Here is a 20,541-nt window from a genome sequence, read left to right as displayed (position 1 = left end):
GACATTGGATTTAGCAGTATTTCTTGGATGTAACATCAAAAGCACAGGCAACAAAAGAAAAAATGGTTATTTTGGAATGCATCAAAATTAAAAACTTTTGTGCATCAAAGACACTGTCAACAGAGTGAAAAGACAACCCATGGAATAGAGAAAATATTCGCAAATCATATATCTGAAAAGGGTTAATATCAGAATACATATAAAGGACTTCTACAACTCAACAGCAAAAAATAAACAGCCTGATTAAAAAATGTGCAAAGGACTTAAATAGACCTTTCTTCAAAGATATGCACATGGCTAATAAGCATGTGGAAAGATGCCGAACATCACTAATCATTCAGAAAATGCAAATGAAAAGCACAATGAGATACTACTTCACACACAGAAGGATGGCTATTATTAAAAAACAAACAAACAACAACAACAAAACAGAAAATAACAAGTGTTGGTGAGGTTGTAGAAAAATTGGAACCCTTGAACACTGTTGGTGGGAATGTAAAATGGTGGTGCACAGTAGAGAAAACAGTATGGAGGCTCCTCAAAAAGTTAAAAATAGGATTACCATATGAGGGAATTCCCTGGCAGTCCAGTGGTTAGGATTCCATGCTTCCATTGCAGGGGGCACGGGTTCGAACCCTAGTTAGGGAACTAAGATCCTGCATGCTGTGCAGCATGACCAAAAAAAAAAAAAAAGAATTCCCATATGATCCAGCAGCTCTATGTCTAGATATACACACAAAAGTATTGAAAGCAGGGACACAAACAGATATTTGTATACCCATGTTTATAGCAGCATTATTCACAATAGCCAAAAGGTGAAAGCAACCCAAGGGTCTATTGATGGATAAATGAATAAACAAATATGATATATCCATACAGTACTCTATTATTCAACCTTAGAAAGGAAGAAAATATTGTCACGTGCTACAACATGATGAACCTTGAAGACATTATGCTAAGTAAAATAAGCTAGGCACAAAAGGACAAATATTGTCCTTATATGACTCCACTTTTATGAGGTACCTAGAGTAGTCAAACTCACAGAGACAGAAAAAGAATGGTGGTTGTCAAAGGTAGGAGGGAATGGGGAGTTATTGTTCAATAGGTGTAGAGTTTCACTTTGGGAAGATGAAAAAGTTCTAGATATGGATGGTGCTGATGTTTGTACAAAAGTGTGTAAAGTGTGTATGCATTTAATGCCACTAAGCTGTACACTTAAAAATGGTTAAAATGGTAAATTTTAAAATTAAAATTAAATTAATTTAAAAAGAAGGTTTGTAGTAGACACAATAGGTTATCTAGCCAACATTTATCATCTCCTTTTATCCTTGTTGGTGGAGTCTCTATTTTGTTTAGATGTGTAGACCTTGCCTGTGTGACTTGGGGTGGGGACCCTGTCCCAAGTTCAGCTATAAATTCTGATTGACTGCAACAAATCAGGATTACTTTCATTACACTGCTGGTTTGTGTGTGTGTTTTATGTATATGTGCAGTAATGTGTATTACAATATTGTTTATAAAAGCTAAGTATTGGGAAACAAAACACCTAAGTGTCTCTCGGTAGGAGGAGACTGGTTTTAGAAATCCTTGCACAAATGAGAGAGTGGTCTGTAAAAATCTCTGTAAAAATAGTATATCTCTATATTTATTAACATGGACAGATTGTCATATTGTTGAATTATTTTTAAAAGTTCCCAAACAGCAGTATATAGCATTGAGGAGTGAAACTGGAGAGAGAGAGAGAGAATGGGTAGAAGGATTGAGAACAGGAGAAACTGGTGGGTTTTTTTTTTTTTTTTTGCGGTACGCGGGCCTCTCACTGTTGTGGCCTCTCCCATTGCGGAGCACAGGCTCCGGACGCGCAGGCTCAGCGGCCATGGCTCACGAGCCCAGCCGCTCCGCGGCATGTGGGATCTTCCCGGACCGGGGCACGAACCCGTGTCCCCTGCATCGGCAGGCGGACTCTCAACCACTGTGCCACCAGGGAAGCCCACTGGTGGGTTTTTTTAAGCCAAAATATTTTTTAAGGGTAGATATTTTTGGTCAGTGAGTTGGGAAAGGAAGTGAACTGGGAGATTTCTGGGCAAGGTTTTCTTGCTCTCAAGGAGCATATACCAGAAAATACTATCCCATTTTCTTCCATTGAATATTGTGCCTGAATGTGGCACCTTAAACTATGCATGAGGAAAACCAGCTCCAGGATGAAGCAGCTGCTGAGTCCAGTAGGGTGGAGAAATGGAAGGAACCTGAGGCCTTGATAAGATCCTTGTTCTGCTCATCATATTGGGCATGGAGCCTTTCCCTCTGAACTTGTTTAATGTGAGGTGATCTATTTCCTTCCTTGTTTAAACCAGTTTGAGTTGAGGTTCTGTTCCTTGCAGTCAGAAACATCCTAGCTGAAATGAGACATTTCAGAAAGGTAAACTGTTCCCACAGAATTAGCTTTTCTAGTTTGTGGAAGTTATTTTAAACTTGAGTCAGGCTTAGGTTAGATGTCACAGTGGTGTCATTTTACCTTTTATTCATGATTTGCTGCCTCCTTTTATGGGTCTACTTTTGAAGTCATCGTGTTTATTATTCTAGAATTGTGAAGTGTACAGTACAATCGACTGGAAATGAATACAAAGTGTTGTTTTTATGGCACTTTTATATTTGGCAAAGTATTTTCTATTTTCCTTGGTTTATGCATTTTTTGAAATACCAGGAATTGTACATGAAAAACAAAAAAGACACTTTATGTTTTAAATACATCCTTTAATTATGTACATCTTTATTTGAAGAGAATTTTGGAAGGTTTGAACTGAAAGAGTGTATCTATTAGGATGCTTTTGTTTTGCAAGTAACTGAGAAACCCAATTTAAACTGACTTAATGTTTAAAGGAATTTATTGGCTTATATAACTAAAAAGCTAAAGGTGTGTTACATTTCGGGTAAAGCTTGATCCAACAGCTTAACTGCCTTTTTATCCTTTTCATAATTCAATAGTATCAACTTTATTTTAGTGCTAGCTCCTCCCACAGTATTAAAAATGGTCAGCAACAATTTGGGCTTATGTGCTTTCTTCATTTGTGTCCAGCAGGGGGAGTTTTCCCAATTTTTCGGTCTCCAACTTTGGTAATAAAATCACAGGCTTCATTCTGAATAGACCAGTTTAGGTCATAAATCCATCCCTTTGTCAATCATTGTAGCAGGGAGAATGGAAATATGCCTATTGGCTTACACTATCGATTGGCTACCCTTGGAGGTGGAGGTGAGGTCAGTCCCGTTCAGATTACATGCTGATGTATGGAGGATAGGTGGGCTTAGTGCCACCCGCAATGTCCATTTTACAAGGAATAGAAAGAAAGGAAGCCATCCATCCCCTGTGCCAAATATCATTAGATATTATTCCTGTGTTTCTCTTTTAGTGTTACATTGTTTTTCTTTTATGTTTTTGTCTCCTTAGCAAATTGTTTGCAACAGAAAACTATTTGGCAGCTATTAATGCATACAACTTAGCCATAAGACTAAATAATAAGATTCCACTACTGTATTTGAATCGGGCTGCTTGCCATCTGAAACTGAAAAACTTACACAAGGCCATAGAAGATTCTTCTAAGGTATGTGTATCTATTTATTTATATATGGTGCTTTAAAATTGTTATGCTCCTATTTATTGGTTTAAATGATGCCCTTATCTTTTGTCAGTTAAATTGAGTTGCAAGGATTTTAAGAATCTTGCTTATTACATCTCTTTACTGAAAAAAAAATCTTTTTTTTTTTTTTGTCCATGCCACGTGGCTTGCAGGATCTTAGTTCCCCAGCTAGGGATCGAACCTGTGTCCCCTGCATTGGAAGCACAGAGTCCTAACCAATGGACCCCCAGGGAATTTCCCCCCAAAAGAATTTTTTTAATGGACAAGGAACTAGTGTTTCTTGAGACTTCAAATTAGATTAGAGATCCCCTATCAATTGCCCTGGTGTATCAGTTGAAGTTCAGAAGGAAATTAGTAAATGGTTGTCAGTTTGTGCTCACCTTTTTTCTTATTAAAGTTTTGCAGACTTGATGTGAGATAGCAGAACACTTGGTGTCACTACCGCTTGCACAGTAAAAGAATATCTCCATGATCATTTTTCCATTTTCAGAGTAACTTAGTATATTCTAATTTCCATTATGAATATCATGTCATTATCTTAAACTTCTAGTTTTTTCTGTTTTTTCCCCCCATATCAAAGTAACTTGTTTTAAGGGAAATCATATGCAAAATCTCTAATGTGTCTCCTTGAGATTGAGGATACGGAGGAAACAATCAAGTCCTCATATATATATATATATATATATATATATATATATATATATATATATATATATATTTGTGTGTGTGTGTGTGTATGGTACTCGGGCCTCTCACTGTTGTGGCCTCTCCCGTCGCGGAGCACAGGCTCCGGACGCACAGGCTCAGTGGCCATGGCTCACAGGCCCAGCCGCTCTGCAGCACGTGGGATCTTCCCGGACCGGGGCACGAACCCGTGTCCCCTGCATCGGCAGGTGGACTCTCAACCACTGCGCCACCAGGGAAGCCCTAGTCCTCATATTTTGATCTCATTAAGCTATTGAAGATCTGACAATATTTTTGTGATCCAGTTTTCCTTTTAGTAGCATAATTTCGGGCACAAACAAATATTTATTGAATGAATGAATAAACTGAATCACCAAATTTAAATATAGAAGCATTATATATAGTATATATAATACTATAATTAATAGCATTAATTAAATTAATGCTATTTAATCATTCCTGCTAGTAAAGGTAAAGCTGTAGAGGTTTCAAATGATAAACTAAATCATAAGTTTGGGGACAAGGGTATGAATCTCATATAGGAACAATTGAATAAGTCCTAAAATTGTTCAACATAAATGTATGTATTTGATAAATTCCTGTCCTAGTTAAGCCAAAAATTTAGGTGGGTGAGGGCTTGAGGCTTGTTTTAAAGTTGAGTTTTATCGTGTTTTTGCTCAAGTTTAAATTAGGAAATTATATTTTTCCCTATTTTTTTCTTTTTGTAAGGCACTAGAATTATTGACACCACCTGTTGCAGACAATGCTAATGCAAGAATGAAGGCACATGTACGACGTGGAACAGCATTCTGTCAACTAGAATTGTATGTAGAAGGTAAGAAATGACAGAAATGTTTTAAGTTCCAAGTTATACTCTAAAAAAAAGTCATTGCCATTATTCAAGATGACTCCATTATTTTATACTTTTAGCATTTAATTATTCTTTGCAATTTATCTGACAAAACAAAAGATGATTTGAAATATTTAAAAAAATCATTGTTGTAGAAGGGAATTAACACAAGATATAAACATCTCCCTAGGTCTAGGGAGATGCTGTAGTATCAGACAAGTTTTTTTGTGGAAAGATGTGTGATAAATGAGTCACTTAAGATATAATGGAAATTTTAAAATGAGCTTCTTTGGTCAGACACACAGACACTACATACATACATATATACATACATACATTCATAAGCTCAGAAATAACTGATCTACCACAATGTATGATCAATTGCTTATTTTTGTGAGACCGTACTAAGGTTTGTAATTCAGTCTCGTGTATGGAAGCCATATTTATTTAATTTTTATTGTTTTAATTTAATTTAATTTTTATTGTTTTTCATTTTTAATGTAATTAAGGACTATTTGCAGTTACTCATGTTGCCCCTGAGTTTTATCTTCAGTGCTCTTCTTCCCATACTTCCCTACCCAGATTCCCGTTCAGTTTCCCTTTATTCAAGGCCTAAAGGCCTATTCCTGATGATGTCTTGCCAGGGAATTGGCTTTAGCTTATAAAGTTTTATTATTTCTGACTTGTTTGTAAGCTTGTTTCTGCCATTTTTAGATTTTTCCAACCAAAGCATCCAAATTAGGTTTATATGCCTATCCTTTTTTTTTTAAGAGTCTTATTCAGCTTCATGAGGATAAAAATTATCAAGACAGGAATGAAACACTGTAAGCATTCTTTAGGAATTACAGCATCCTAGACTTTTTTGAGCTAAAAGGACCCTCCCTTCATTTTAAAGATGAGAAAATGGAGACTTAGAGTCATTAAGTGATTTGCCTGAAGTGGCATGGCAAATCAATAGCACCTGGAACTCAAGTTTCCTTAGAAATTCTTCTCACTGATATTTTTGTTAAAGATTTAGATTCACTTATATATTTTTAACAACCAGTCCACAATGCTTTCCTTTTTAACCAATTTTCCTCAAAGAAATTTTGTAGATATGATAATTAGAAAAAAAAAGAGAGCACAAACTATAGTCTATAAATTATATAAAGTATGGATTGAGTCTACCAAAATTATTTTTATAATCTAGAATTTTGAAATAAGATGACATTTATTACTTTTTCATTGAGGTGATAAAAATGTCCTTTTGATATATGAGTTTTGAGTGTATTCATGCTTTAATGAATTTAAGCTGTTAGCTTATTTGTATTTCAGTTTAAAAAAACTGCTTCTTACTGAATCTTGAATGAAATCATAATTATTTCTGAAATTACTGAAAAATTTCTTCAGTCTCTTAGAGACCATGTATGTGAAAATGGGAATCTGACTAAAACCTGTTGCTTGTGCTGAACCATGGATTTAATGATTCTTTTTATTTTAAAAAAATATTGTTTAGATAACACAAGTATTTATAAAATATTTTATTCATCATCATTGCTATATAAATATAGGCCTACAGGATTATGAAGCTGCCCTTAAGATTGATCCATCCAACAAAATTGTACAAAATGATGCTGAGAAGATTCGGAATATAATTCAAGGAACAGAACTAAAATCTTAATGACTACTAGAAGCAACTAGGTATTGTACTAGGTATTGTTCTAAGTTTTAGAAAAATAACTGGAGGCATTAGGAATCTGTGCATATTACGGCTGATTATACAGAATCACTTTCTCTTTTGTTCTGTACAGGGCAGAATATTATAAATCTGTAGAAAATGAAATGTTTGATTTCAGTGGTTCTTGAATAAGTAAATCAAAGTAAGAATAATCTATTTTAATTATTTGTTTCATATTACAACATAATTATATATTTTTTTGTTTCTGAATTCAGCTTGCCCTTATAACTAACAAAATATTTGTTGGTGTGATTACCAGGACACTTACTGATTCATTTTTAACAAGGAGAAGTTTAAAATAAAAGATTGTATTTATAAAGTATTTTTGTTTGTATTAAATACTCTATTTAATTGTCTGAATGATTGGCCTTGGTATAATCAATACTGATGTTTTGACTTAGTTTCCAAATGCACAGAACCTTCTTTTAAAAAAATACTGCTCTACTACCTGTTGTTTGAGGTTAGACCAGTTTACCCTAGTAAAACAACTGTTTGGGAAACCTTATCTTCAACTTTAGTTGTGGGAAGTGTTTGCCAAAGTGTCGATCATATTTCATAACACTATCTGGTGATGATAAATTTTCTAGTGAGATTTTTTCTAGTACCTTCAAGTACATCAGGAAAAAAACAAAAGAAAGCAGCAGGGACTTCCTTGGTGGCCCAGTGGTTAAGAATCCGCCTGCCAATGCAGGAGACATGGGTTTGAGCCCTGGTCCAGGAAGATCCCACATGTTGCAGAGCAACTAAGCCCACGCACCACAACCACTGAGCCTGCACTCTAGAGCCCGCTAGCCACAACTACTGAGCCTACGTGCCACACCTACTGAAGCCTGTGCACCTAGAGCCTGTGCTCCGCAACAAGAGGAGCCACCGCAATGAGAAGCCCACACACCACAACGAAGAGTAGCCCTTGCTCACTGCAGCTAGAGAAAGCCCGTTCGCAGCAACAAAGTCCTAACACAGCCAAAAATAAATAAATAAATTAATTTTTTTAAAAAGAGGAAGCAAAGAGCTTCCCTGGTGGCGCAGTGGTTGAGAGTCCGCCTGCCGATGCAGGGGACACGGGCTCGTGCCCCGTCCGGGAAGATCCCACATGCCACGGAGCGCCTGGGCCCGTGAGCCATGGCCGCTGAGCCTGCGCGTCCGGAGCCTGTGCTCCGAAACGGGAGAAGCCACAACAGTGAGAGGCCCGCGTACCGCAAAAAAAAAAAAAAAAAAGGAAGCAAAGGTGAAAATGTTAACTTAGAGTATTATGATACTGACACTGGATTGCACCACCACTTGTGTTGTATCTCTGTGATGATGCAAGCATTAAGCAAAACCAGTACAGCTTCCCTTTTGCATCCAATAGTTGTCACATTTCTCTGTGATTATATGTAGAGGATTTTTAAGAAAACAAAACAAAATTTTTAGGAGTAAGTTTTATAGTATTTGTTCATCAGGTGTCATTTAAGTGGATCATAAAACAGCCTCTTTATTAAAAAAATGCAGTACTTTTTTGAATATGTAAGAGTATCCTAGTTCAGCAACCTTGAAATTTTTACTTCTATAAAGCAACTCTTGATAACTTCTATAGCAGTTCTGCCCAGTTATCAGAACTTCTGGTGAGACAGGATTGCTTTTTTCTTATAATCAACCCTCGTTTGTTTTTTTTGTTTTAATTAATTAATTAATTTATGGCTGTGTTGGGTCTTTGTTGCTGCAGTGAGCGGGAGCTACTCTTTGTTGTGGTGCATGGGCTTTTCATTGCGGTAGCCTCTCCTTTGTCAAGCACGGGCTCTAGGCACACGGGCTTCAGTAGTTGTGGCACTCGGGCTTAGTACTTGTGGCTCACAGGCTCTAGAGCACAGGCTCAGCAGTTGTGGTGCACGGGCTTAGTTGCTCCGTGGCATGTAGGATCTTCCCGGACCAGGGCTCAAACGTGTGTCCCCTGCGTTGGCAGGCAGACTCTCAACCACTGTGCCACCAGGGAAGTTCCCCTGGTTTGCTTTTATTTTTAAAAATAAATAGAGGTGGTTCTTCTGTTTGACACATACCAGTTTGACATTCAAAATACTTTAACCAAACTAGTCTTTCCTCAGGCTCTTCCTGTTGCAGGAAAAATGGGGCACACGAGTATGGTCATGTCCCAGGTCTCAGGTGAGTTCCTGGGACAGGCCGCCAAGTGAGGGTCCTTGGCTTCGCGCAGGAAAGAATTCAAGAGCGAGCCATAGTAAAGCGAAAGCAGGTTTGTTTAGAGAGATACACATTCCGTAGTCAGAATGTGGTCCGTCTCAAAAGGCAAGAGTGGTGCTGAGGTGTGGGGGGGATAGTTTTGACGGCTGGGTAATTTCATAGGTGGGAGGATTATTCCTACTATCTTGGACAACGGGCAGGGATTTCCAGGAATTGGACCACCGCCCACTTTTTGGCCTTTTATGGTCAGCCTTGGAGCTGTCATGGTGCCTGTGGATGTATCATTTAGCTAATGTATTGATATTACAATGAGCGTGTAATGAGGCTCAAGGGCTACTGGAAGTTGAATCTTCTGCCATCTTGGACCTAGTTGGTTCTAACTAGTTTTCTTCTGCATCCTCAATGGCTGTGTCATTCTTTTAAAGGCTGTGCCCTGCTCCCTTCCCTCCTGTCTCATTCCTATTACTGTCCCAATCAGAAAACAAAAACTGGCCCCAATAGCTACCCTAAGAGCAAAAAAATCTATTTTTGGAGGAGGTAGAAGAAGGGAGTCTTAAGTAGTTATTTATTCTTTTTGACCCTATCCTCTAAGTCTTGGTTTAAAAGCAACAGACACCCATTTGTATTCACTTGACCTTTTTTGAGCAATCTTCTATTAAGGGACTTCTGTCTTAGACTGAAGTAGTGATAGAGTTAAAATATAGATACAGACATTCCCATTTCATTTATGATAAAAACATGCTTCCAAATAATAGTGTTATCATTAAAGCCTATGAATAAAAGATCATTAAAAGAAAAAATTGTCATGGTAGTCCTTTGACATGACCAAGCCAAAGAAGGAAGGATTTATTACTTGCAGCAAGTAAGGAGAACACTGGGGATCTTTCCCAAGGCAGTGTCTCCCAGAACAGCAAACTTGGGGAAGTTTTAAGCTAAAGATCCATGCTTATTCATGAAGGAGCTTGAGCAGAGAATTCTGCATGGAATTGGGCAAAGGTCAACAGAGTTCCAAGCTTTAGTTGATTGAAGTCATGAAGGTCAGAAAAGGTCAACATCATCATCCCTTAGCTTCCAGTAGATCTGGTGGTTGAGCCCTGGAGGGGGTTTAAATTCTGCAAAACAGCTCAAGAAAGTGCTTCAGGCTAATCTTTACCATTGAAACAGATCTGGAAGTCTTTATTATCTGATTTGTTGTCTTTGTTTTTGTTCCTTCTCTTGCCTGATAAGAGTCCTTTGTTCTTGTGTTCCCTTAAGATTATTATTACTGAGGGCAAGCATTGTGGCCAGGCTTAGATCACAAAATGGCTTAGGCCTAAAATGGCTTCTCTTATATCAAGAAAGCCATGCCTGGATCTCTTTCTCTGAGGACCCCCTACCATAACTGCTTATTACATAAATACACAATGTACACACTAATTAAAGAAAACGTTTCCGCAAATTTGGTAATAAATATCAAAGCTATATCACAATTTTGCATGCAAAGGAAAAACTGCTAGTTAATCCATTTTGCAACTGATGCTGTATAGAAATAGGAAATGTTAAAAAACAGAATTCAAAGTCTGAAGACCTAATTGGCCTTATTCAGTGGTTCATGATTTAAGCAGTATCATATCTAGCAACTAGAAGCGCCCTCTGAGGGGTTGTACAAAAGGGAAGGTTTTTATAGAAAGAAGGGTGGGGCACAAGGGAGCTATTAATGAAAAAAATAATGGATTATTTTTAGGCTAAGACATCTTTTTGCTGGGAAAGGTTTTGTCAGGCAGATTGCTTCTTCTTCCTTTAGGGGGTTGGTGGGAGTTGGAGAGGGCCCAAGTGACAGATTACCTCTTGGTGCTGACCAGCAAATTCCAAATTGATTGATTAAGATTACATTTCTGGGAAAGGTAAAAACTGCAGTTAGGTTAGGTATTAAATCATGGGCTTTTAACACAAGTGCTGCCATTTTGGGCCTGTGATTTTTCTCTTTAACAGAAATAATAGGAAACAGGAATAGGAAATAATTAGATTATTGTTAGACTAGATTTTTATTTTATTTATTATTTAAAATATTTATTTATTTATTTATGGCTGCACTGGGTCTTTGTTGCTGCACGTGGGCTTTTCTCTAGTTGCGGCAAGCAGGGGCTACTCTTCATTGAAGTGCGCAGGCTTCTCATTGTGGTGGCTTCTCTTGTTGTGGAGCACGGGCTCTAGGTGCACAGGTTTTAGTAGTTGTGGTGTGCAGGCTCAGTAGTTGTGGTGCTCAGGTTTAGTTGCTCCACAGCATGTGGAATCTTCCCGGACCAGGGCTCGAACCCACGTCCCCTGCATTGGCAGGTGGATTCTTAACCACTGCGCCACCAGGGAAGTCCTAGACTAGATTTTTAAAAAGAGTATTTCCTTACATGCCACTTGCCTCTTGACTGACAATCACATGAGAGTCAGCTAGGGTGGGTAAGTAACTAGTTTCACAAAATGTGTCTCTATCTCATTAAATGTGCTTAAGCATTTTGTCAGGGATGCTCATTTCCTCCTTTCTTTCCAGAAGGAGAATTACATCAAGCAAAAAATGGTTTGTCCCAGACCAGGTTTGGGATAACTTTTCTTTTACACATTTTAGCTCTTTACTGACAGAGGTAAAAGTATTACTCCTAATAGATAAATGCTGTCTAATAGTTAAATGGAAAGTAAACACATGTATTTAAGTAAACATATCCTGTTCCAGTTTCCTAGTATCACAAAATACTAGAGCTGGACAGTAGTTACAACAGTAAAAACAAGTATTACAGGAACTATTACAATAGGAGAAAAGAGCACTCAGTTTAAAACTGGGTTCAGTTCCTACTACAGAATGGACAGGTGATGATTTATATCCAAGGAGCAATAGTGGGGTCGGGGGGAAGTGGGGAAGGGGGTGGCTTGTCAGTGGATAGAAAATTACTGAGAGGAAACATCAGGGGTAGGGAGATTCTGGCTAAACTAACCTAACAGGATTCCTGCTGAAGGCAGGCCATTTCGATCAAATATCACCTGGGAGATGGTGAGAGATGAGGAATTTGGTTAGATATTGAAGGTGATCAGATGTTGATGGTGGGATTGTGGTTAAACCGATTTAACAAGATTTTTTTTTTTAAATCTTATTCTCTTCAACTAATCAACATGACCACCGGTGACACAACACTGTTATTGACACACAACACTCAAAAGTGGGGCCTCTCTTCACTCCAGGGGGACAAGTCAGGTGAGTGGGGCTTCCCTCATGGGGGCAAAGGAGTCGGGGCTGCTTACCTGAGGGGCGGGTGTCATGGAACCCACCTCTTGGTTGTGATGGTTTCGAGTTTCCCCACCATTCAGGATTCATGCCCATGCTCCCTTGTGACCTCCATATCCATAGCAGTTTCAAGTTTCAGCCTAAGCTCAGATCAGTTTCTACTCTCCCCTTTGCTTTCACCAATGACCCTGTGACCCTGTGTTGCGCTCCTCCAGGAGGGCACTTCTTAAGAGTCAGACTTGCCTGGAGTTGAAGGAGAGAGTTTAACAAGAGTCTTGTTACAACTAGGCTCTTAAGGACAAGGCCCAAGTGTTACCTGAAAACTGGGTTCACCTCTTGGTGGATGTGGAGCCAAAAGACGCAACCAAGGGAAAGAGCAAAAGAAGGACCCATTTATTATTTGCAATAAGTAGGGAGAACACGGGCGATCTTTCCCAAAGGAGTGTATCCTTGAACAGCAAAATTAGGGAAGTTTTAAGCTAAGGGTACATGTATATTCATGAAGGGGCTTGACTGGTGTATGCATATTTATGAAGGAGCTTGAGCAGAGAATTCTGCATAGAACTGAGGCAAAGGTCAACAGAGTTCCAAGCGTGATTGAAGCTATGAGGGTCAGAAAAGGTCAACATCATCATCCCTTAGCTTCCAGTAGATCTGGTGTTTGAGCCCTGGAGGGGGCTTAAATTCTGCAGAACAGCTCAAAAAAGTGCTTCAGGCTAATCTTTACCATTGAAATGAACTGAGGCTTTATTATCTGATTGGTTATCTTTGCTATTCTTCCTTCTCTTGCCTGATAAGAGTCCTTTGTTCTTTTATTCCCTTAAGATCATTATTACTGAGACCTATTCAAAGCAAGCATTGTGGCCAGGCTTAGATCACAAAATGGCTTAGGCCTAAAATGGCTTCTCTTATGTCAAGAAGCTATATCTGGTTCTTTCTCCAGGGAACCCCTACCCCATCTGCTTACACAAGGATGAGGCCTAGTTGAAAAAGTGGCTCAGAGGAGCATGTTTAGAGTTTGGTCAAGGAGAGACCACTTGCCATTGGCAAGCCAGGTTCTTTCCAACAAACCTCATCTATGTGGAGAATAAAAAAGCAAAGGACTTTTGCACATACCATCTGGGGAAAAGGTTGGTATATGATCTCCCAAGAAGCCTGATAACAAGGGTGTGTTTCATTACCTTATTGAATTGATCTGGCTCAGTCTCACTCTCAAAGACCCAAGAGCACCCTCATGAGCTGGCCCATCTTTAAGGATCAGAGTCACTAACCAAGCTCAGGAGACTAAATAAAACAGATTGCCTACTTATTATTATTATTATTATTATTTTTTGTGTGTGTGTGTGGTACGCGGGCCTCTCACTGTTGTGGCCTCTCCCGCTGCGGAGCACAGGCTCCGGACGCACAGGCTCAGCGGCCATGGCTCACAGGCCCAGCCGCTCTGCGGCATGTGGGATCTTCCTGGACCGGGGCATGAACCCGTGTCCCCTGAATTGGCAGGTGGACTCTTAGCCACTGCGCCACCAGGAAGCCCGTACTTATTATTAATTCATAATCAGAAATTGACTGAGGATGTTCATTGTCACGGTAGGTTAAATGAAAATTCATTTCTCTTTATAAGCAGATTTGATAATGGTAAATCAAATCATAAAGTTGCTTGGCAAACAGGGACTCAGAACACAGATGATTAGTTTAGTGAATGGAATGTTTCATGGCATCATGTATGCAATTCTACATAACAGGCTTCCTTTTTCCTACAAAGTTTAGGATAATTCCCTTTGTTTACAAGCCTTAAGTCATACCTCACTGTAACTAACTCTGGTGTACTAACAATAAAACCAGGTTAATTCTTCAGGTCATGACAAGGTTACCAGCATCTTCTCTTTGAAGTGTGATTTGCCCTTCTTTTTTTTTTTTCTCTGAAAGAACATTAATTGAGTAATTTATTTAGTTGATGTTGTGATTTGCCCTTCTAAAATGTTTTAAAGGCATATGACTCTAAGACCATCTCTCTCTTAAGATACTCTCTTCAAGGAGCTACTTTTGACAGTACTTAGAACATACTTCATTTTAGCCTTTTTATGACGTAAATGAACATGGTTTTTGTTTAATAAACGAACTGCTTAGTATAGTACCTAGAACATAATAAACTCAGAATAATTTTGAGCTATTATAGATAGTAAAAACCAAGCAACATTATTTGGTCAAATATATTAATTAGATTATTGACGGGGTAAATTATATTTATGATAGTCTTTTAGATTATAGCTAAAAGAGGGAAAAGACCTAAACAAATTGGTAAAATATTCCTTTGGGAAGATAAGCCTTCAGTTTCATTTGAAGCTGAGAGTTCATGCTGTATTTCAAGAAATGATCAGTCAATAAATGGAGGTAAAACTTCAAATATTCTGGGCTTCCCTGGTGGCGCAGTGGTTGAGAGTCCGCCTGCCGATGCAGGGGACACGGGTTCGTGCCCTGGTCTGGAAAGATCCCACATGCCGCGGAGCGGCTGGCCCCGTGAGCCATGGCCGCTGAGCCTGCGTGTCCGGAGCCTGTGCTCCGCAACGGGAGAGGCCACAACAGTGAGAGGCCCACGTACCACACACACAAAAAAAAACCAAAAAAAAAACCTTCAAATATTCTGATAATTGTGTAAAGGAAGGAAAGTTTGCCTAAAGTATGTGAGTTTTCAAATTAATTTGCTTTAAGTATCTTCCAGGAGAATTGATTGTTCAAACTGTTATTTGAAATGGAGTCTTTCTTTTTGGAAAAATTACAGAGTATGTTTATTTTTTACACTTTAGGATAGCATATTCCAAATGTACTACTTTATTTAGTGTATCTCACAAAATAGTTAAATTAATACTTTACAGTCCATACGCTAATGCTTTTTTTGGATTGTTCTTACGTATCCTAGTTCTAAATATACTATAAATTGGTGAATAATTCTGTGTTCATCCTATCTGTGCCTTTGATTTTACACACTTTAGCTTTTTTAGTCCATATTAAAGAAACATTACTATGTAGTCATCTTTAGCTACATTTTCTCTATGGAACGGATTACCGTGGGCGAGAGGTTCTCCAAATGTTGTTCCATCAAAATACAAACATGCTATATTATGATCCTGTCTTTAAAAAGTAACCTTTGCCCACATATCTGTTTCCAGCTGTCACCCCATTTCTCTGTTCAGTGTACAGCAAAACTAATAAAAAGTAGTTTTTACTTCTTGCAGCCTTTTTTTAAATATACACATAAAGAACTGCTTTTATTGAAAACAATACAACATGAATCATAATATTCAGCATTAAAAATGTTTCCACTAATGGAACATTTGAAATTAACATTGCATTAGAGGAGAGGGATAAATCAGGAGCTTGGGATGAACATACACACACTACTTTATAAAGATAGATAACCAACAAGGACATACTGTACAGCGCAGAGAACTCAATATTCTGTGATAAACTATGAGAAAAGAATCTAGAAAAGAATGAATATATGTATATGCATAACTGAATCACTTTGCTGTACAACTGAAAGCAACACAACACTGTAAATCAACCATACACCAATAAAATTAAGATTAAAAAAAAAAAACACTGCGTTAGAAAATTACAGGAATATGGTCACCATGCCTATGAAAACTATAGTCAACAAAACAGTTAAGCTTTGTTCACTGTTCTTCTCCCCCATATGTTTGTGGTTATTAAGACCATTTACGTTAAAAATGGATCAAGGTCTAGTGTCGGTTCTATAGATATGATGAGTATTTATCCCAGGTTTCCTGGGACACCCCAGGTTGCAAATGACTGTATCCTGGTTTGGGGATGGGAGGATGTGGTCCACACTGTTGGCTTTGTATGGTGAGGGTCTCCTGATCCAGGTGTGAAGGGGTTAGAATGGATCATTTGGATAACATCTGAGACAGCAGCAGAACAAAAGGGTACAAGAACGAGCAAGCTATTTGAGCGAAACTGGCGGCCCTTGAAGAAGCAGGCAAAGGTGTGAGGCAACCATGAGGCCAGGATGTGTCTGGGTGAAACAACTTGAGGGTAGATCAGGCAACCGTCTTGGAAGAGGAAGTTGGTTTTCTTGACTCAGCAGCTTAGTCACCTTCCGGCATCATCAGTGTCAAGTACTCTTTAGCCTTCAGGGCCTGGCCACAGGCTTCTGAGGTGGTTCATCACCTCGGAAGGGGGGGATTTTAGAAGGGTGGGCCTACGGGTTCATTTGTGGGAGAAACCTTCATTCCTTCTTCACGTGAATCCATTCAAGGGCTTCCTCTGTGCCCGGCAGCCTGTGAGAAACTGGGCAGGATCCAGAAATGGCCAAAACCCAAATCTTTGCCTTTGAGGAGTTTTCAGTCCAGTGTGGGGGACAGGCCTATAAAGTAGTAAATTATAATCCCACCTTATCAAGGATTCCTATCTAGATAGAACCAAACACTGAGGGGCACAGAGAGGAGAGAGCCACTAACCACGGGATAGCTGGGGTGACTCAGGCCGGCCATCGTGTAGTGGGCCTCACACAGTCCTTTCTAAGTCCTTTTCCCCCTCAGTGGGGGAGTACAGGGAATAACAAGAATTGTTCCTCCCGGGGCTGTATACGTGCTTCTGAGAAGCCCCCTTATCCTTCCAGGCTCCTGTTGATTCTTTCCCTATTTTCTTCCCTTTAAGGACCTGTCAGAGTCCAGGCAGGAAACAGAGAGTACACTCAGCTGCAGTGTTTAAAAGGCTTTTTAGTGAAGTGACTATTTACAGAGGTTTGGGTAGCTTCCCAGAAGTAGTTAGAGACGTTATGCCCCCAGCAGCTGCCCACGAAGGGAAGCCGCTTGCCCACCTGCCCTGCAGAGACAGGGGAAGAGGTGGCGGTGGCAGCATCCAGGTGAAAGCCAGCATCCTGGGAGAGGGGCTTCTGGACAGGAGCTGCTTGCCAACAGGGCACCATGCCAGGTATTGAGGAATTAAGGATCAACCAGCCAGACCTGGCCCTCACCTTTACGGAGCTTATGGTCAAAGCAGACTGTCCTGCAGGCCCCAGGGCCCTGGTGATTTCTGATCTCTATCCCTCATTCCTTATTGGCCACGCCCTCTTCTTACCCCACGTGCTCTGAGGGCCTAGGGGATACTAGCTGCAGGGCCAGGTGCCATGGGCTTCAGAGATTCCAACCCGACATGCTTCCTTCCTCTAGGGAGTTCATCCGGGTGGAAAGCAAAGCAATCAAGTTTCAAACCCGGATATCACTGGGGAATAGCTCGGTGGCTGTGGACAAGACACTTCCACCAGGGCACCCATTTCTCCATCGTTTTACATCTCAGGGCTTTGTGCGCTTTCTTGGGCTCTAGTGGAAGAAGAGTGGCTGCAAAGCTGAGGAAGTCTCCAGTCTCCAAGTTTCCAGGCTCCAAGGTGCACAAAGTGAACCAGGGATGCAGGCCCAGAGGAGACTCCCAGCATTCTGTTACCAATGAGACAGCTGGCTCCTAGATCCAGGAATGGACAAGCCCACAACTGAGGATTCTAAAAGTCTCCTGGATTTGTCTTTTCTTCTTCCTCCCAGAGCTCCTTAGTTTGGGCGCTCCTCACATTTTGCCTGCACTCTCTTCTTCCCATGGGCTGTGGATTAGTGCTGAGCGATAACTGTGCAGAGTTGCAGCCTTTCTTAAACCTATTCCGATAGTTCTCTCTAGACCTCACTGAAACACTTCTTGTTGAGGACACCACTGATTTCCGCGTTGCCTAATCAAACCCCCAGGTCTCAGTTTATGTGTTAGCTTCCAAGATAATTTCACACAGCTGGATCATTCCCTGTTCTGGAAACAAGTTCCTTACATGGCTTCTAAGGCATCACAGTCTTACTAATTTCTTCCTACTTCACTAGTTACTTCTTCTTGGTCTCATTTGTTTATTCCTAGTCATTCCCCTGACTTCTAAATGTTGGAGTTCCTTAGGGATTAGTAGTCCTCTGTTCTTTTTTCTACCTACACTTTGTTGTCTTATCTCATGATTTTAAATAATATCTTTGTGTGGATGTTGTTTATGTTGATTATATTCAACTTCTCCCTTGAATGCCAGACTTGATATTCAGTTGCCTCAACAGCTTGACTTTCCCTTCACTTCCTTCAGGGGTGTGGTCAAATACCAACTTATCAGACCCTCCCCTACCTAAAATACCTCCTTGCCCAAGCACTCCTGCCCCAACCCTAAATTATTCTCTCCCCATAACTCTTATTGCCTGGTGTGTTGTATACATATAGACATATATAAATATTTACATGCTAGTAACATGCAAATAAAATATTTACATAAATAAAATTTATGTACCATAAATACATAAATGTTATACATATATGGGCATAAGTATTTACATGTAAATATGTACACATATTTTACATTTACATATTTACACATGTATATATGTCTGTTATACATATATGTATAACATAAGCATATAAACATTTGTGTTCTGTAACATTTATATATAAATATGTATACATATTTATACATATGTCTTTTGGTCTGTTTTCCCCTATTAGAATTTATTAGAATCTAACCTCCATGAAGGCAAGCTCTATTCTAGTGCCTAGAATAGTCCCTGGACTTTGATAGGCACTGAATGACTACATAATTGCATTCCAGACAATATGCTTGATTCCAAGATACTCATCCTTCCTAAGAATTTTAGCAACAACAACAAAACAAAAGGCCTAACCACCTGTCATAGTAAGGAACTTTAGGTTAACCTCTAGATTCTACATATTAAAAAGTTGACTTCACTTTCTACAAATCAAGCACCTACAGTGAAGGGGGAAAAGGGTTTGTATACTTTATGCAGAGAAAAAACTGGTAAACTCAAATTCTGTTGCATCATTTGCCTGGAAATCTTGTGCAGTGCCTTAATTTTTGATGTTTCAGAGGAAGTGAACAAAACTAATTTTTTTTTCTTTCTTGTGCCAAATATCATATTTTGGGATATTTGAAAGAATTTCATGAGGCTGCAGAGTTTGAGCTGTTTCCTCACATCAAGCCATTTTTGTAAACAGAAGATTCAACTTTTCTGGTCCCCTAGTGACTCACAAGATTATTTTTTCTAATTGATGTTAATATCCTGAACCTGAAACCAACAGGGAAAAATAAGAAGTGATTTTTTTTTTTCCAGTAAAGGTACTCAGATCCAACTGAACAGGAGGTTTCAACACATGGCAGCTGAAATAAATCTCCCTATATAGTGGAATTACAGAGTTTAAAGAATTGTATAGCCCATCATCTACCACTGCTCATGCTCTGTGTTAAAGATGTAGCAAAGTAGTTACATTTAGGGAATTCCCTGGTGGTCCGGTGGTTAGGACTCCTCGCTTTCATGGCCTGGGTTCAATCCGTGGCCGGGGAACTAAGATCCCACAAGCTGCATGATGAGGCAAAAAAAAAAAAAAAAGTAATTGCACTTGTAAAAATGTGCAACATTGTCTCACATTTTCATTGTTGTATACATAAGGTTTCTTCTGCCTGGATGGACCTTTCCTTTGATTTGGCTTTACCTTCTCCAGAATGTTTCTCTTGATCTCCTTGGTCTCAATTTAAGCAATTCTTTGTGTCTGAAAGAACTTTTACATAGTTTACATTACATAAATTATCATGTATTATTAATTTGCTACCCTCATTCCCCCCAAATATTGTTTATTGAAACAATAAGACACTGTTTTCTATTTGTGTTCCATTTGCATCGTATAGCACCTGCCATAAGTAGGTGTTCAATAAATATTTGCTAAATGAATGAATGAATAACAAGTCCTGTCTTCCACCAGTTTAGCAGTGTGAACTAACACTCCCCAGGTTCTAAGCTATTAGTTGAAATAACAGAAAAGTAGGAAATTACTCGTCAGAATCTTCCTTAATTCAGTTTTCAAAATTAGAGTTCCTGTGTTCCTTTGTCTTGATAAATATACTCAGTAGACAGTTGAGATCCTGAAAGCCTTTTGAAGCTTTTGGACTACATGAACTAAATAAAGCTAGGTTTAATAAAATGCTTTCTACCTTTTATTCTATTTTGAACACATTTTTATTTAAGAAGTCACTGTCATTCAGTTATCAGTTGAAATGCTTTATTTCTTAAAGGTATTTTAAAAAAATTAATTCAAATCTTTTTTATATTTCAAATTAGCTATCCTAGCCTTAGATTTAAAACTCATTTTTCCCGAGTATATTTTCTCTTTATTTAAGAGTAATATATTT

The 20,541-nt window shown here is 39.0% G+C and overlaps 1 protein-coding gene across 2 annotated transcripts in view; it reads left to right on the top strand.

The window, feature by feature from the left end:
• The window catches only part of DNAAF4 (dynein axonemal assembly factor 4), a gene marked incomplete at its 3' end in the record, with an annotated part of 87,684 nt that extends 80,855 nt beyond the window's left edge, over nt 1–6,829 (top strand). For both annotated transcript variants that reach the window (XM_079700350.1, XM_079700349.1), the window contains exons 7-9: nt 3,446–3,599; nt 5,049–5,154; nt 6,720–6,829. In XM_079700350.1, coding sequence (XP_079556476.1) covers nt 3,446–3,599; nt 5,049–5,154; nt 6,720–6,829 — 370 coding nt within the window. The remainder of the gene's footprint in view (nt 1–3,445; nt 3,600–5,048; nt 5,155–6,719) is intronic.
• Between the last annotated feature and the right edge of the window lie 13,712 nt (nt 6,830–20,541).

This window comes from Hyperoodon ampullatus (genome assembly GCF_949752795.1).
Source record: "Hyperoodon ampullatus genome assembly, chromosome: 3".
Lineage (NCBI taxonomy): Eukaryota > Metazoa > Chordata > Mammalia > Artiodactyla > Ziphiidae > Hyperoodon > Hyperoodon ampullatus.
Note: the sequence above shows the minus strand (reverse complement) of the source record. Positions and strands in the feature narration are given on the sequence as shown.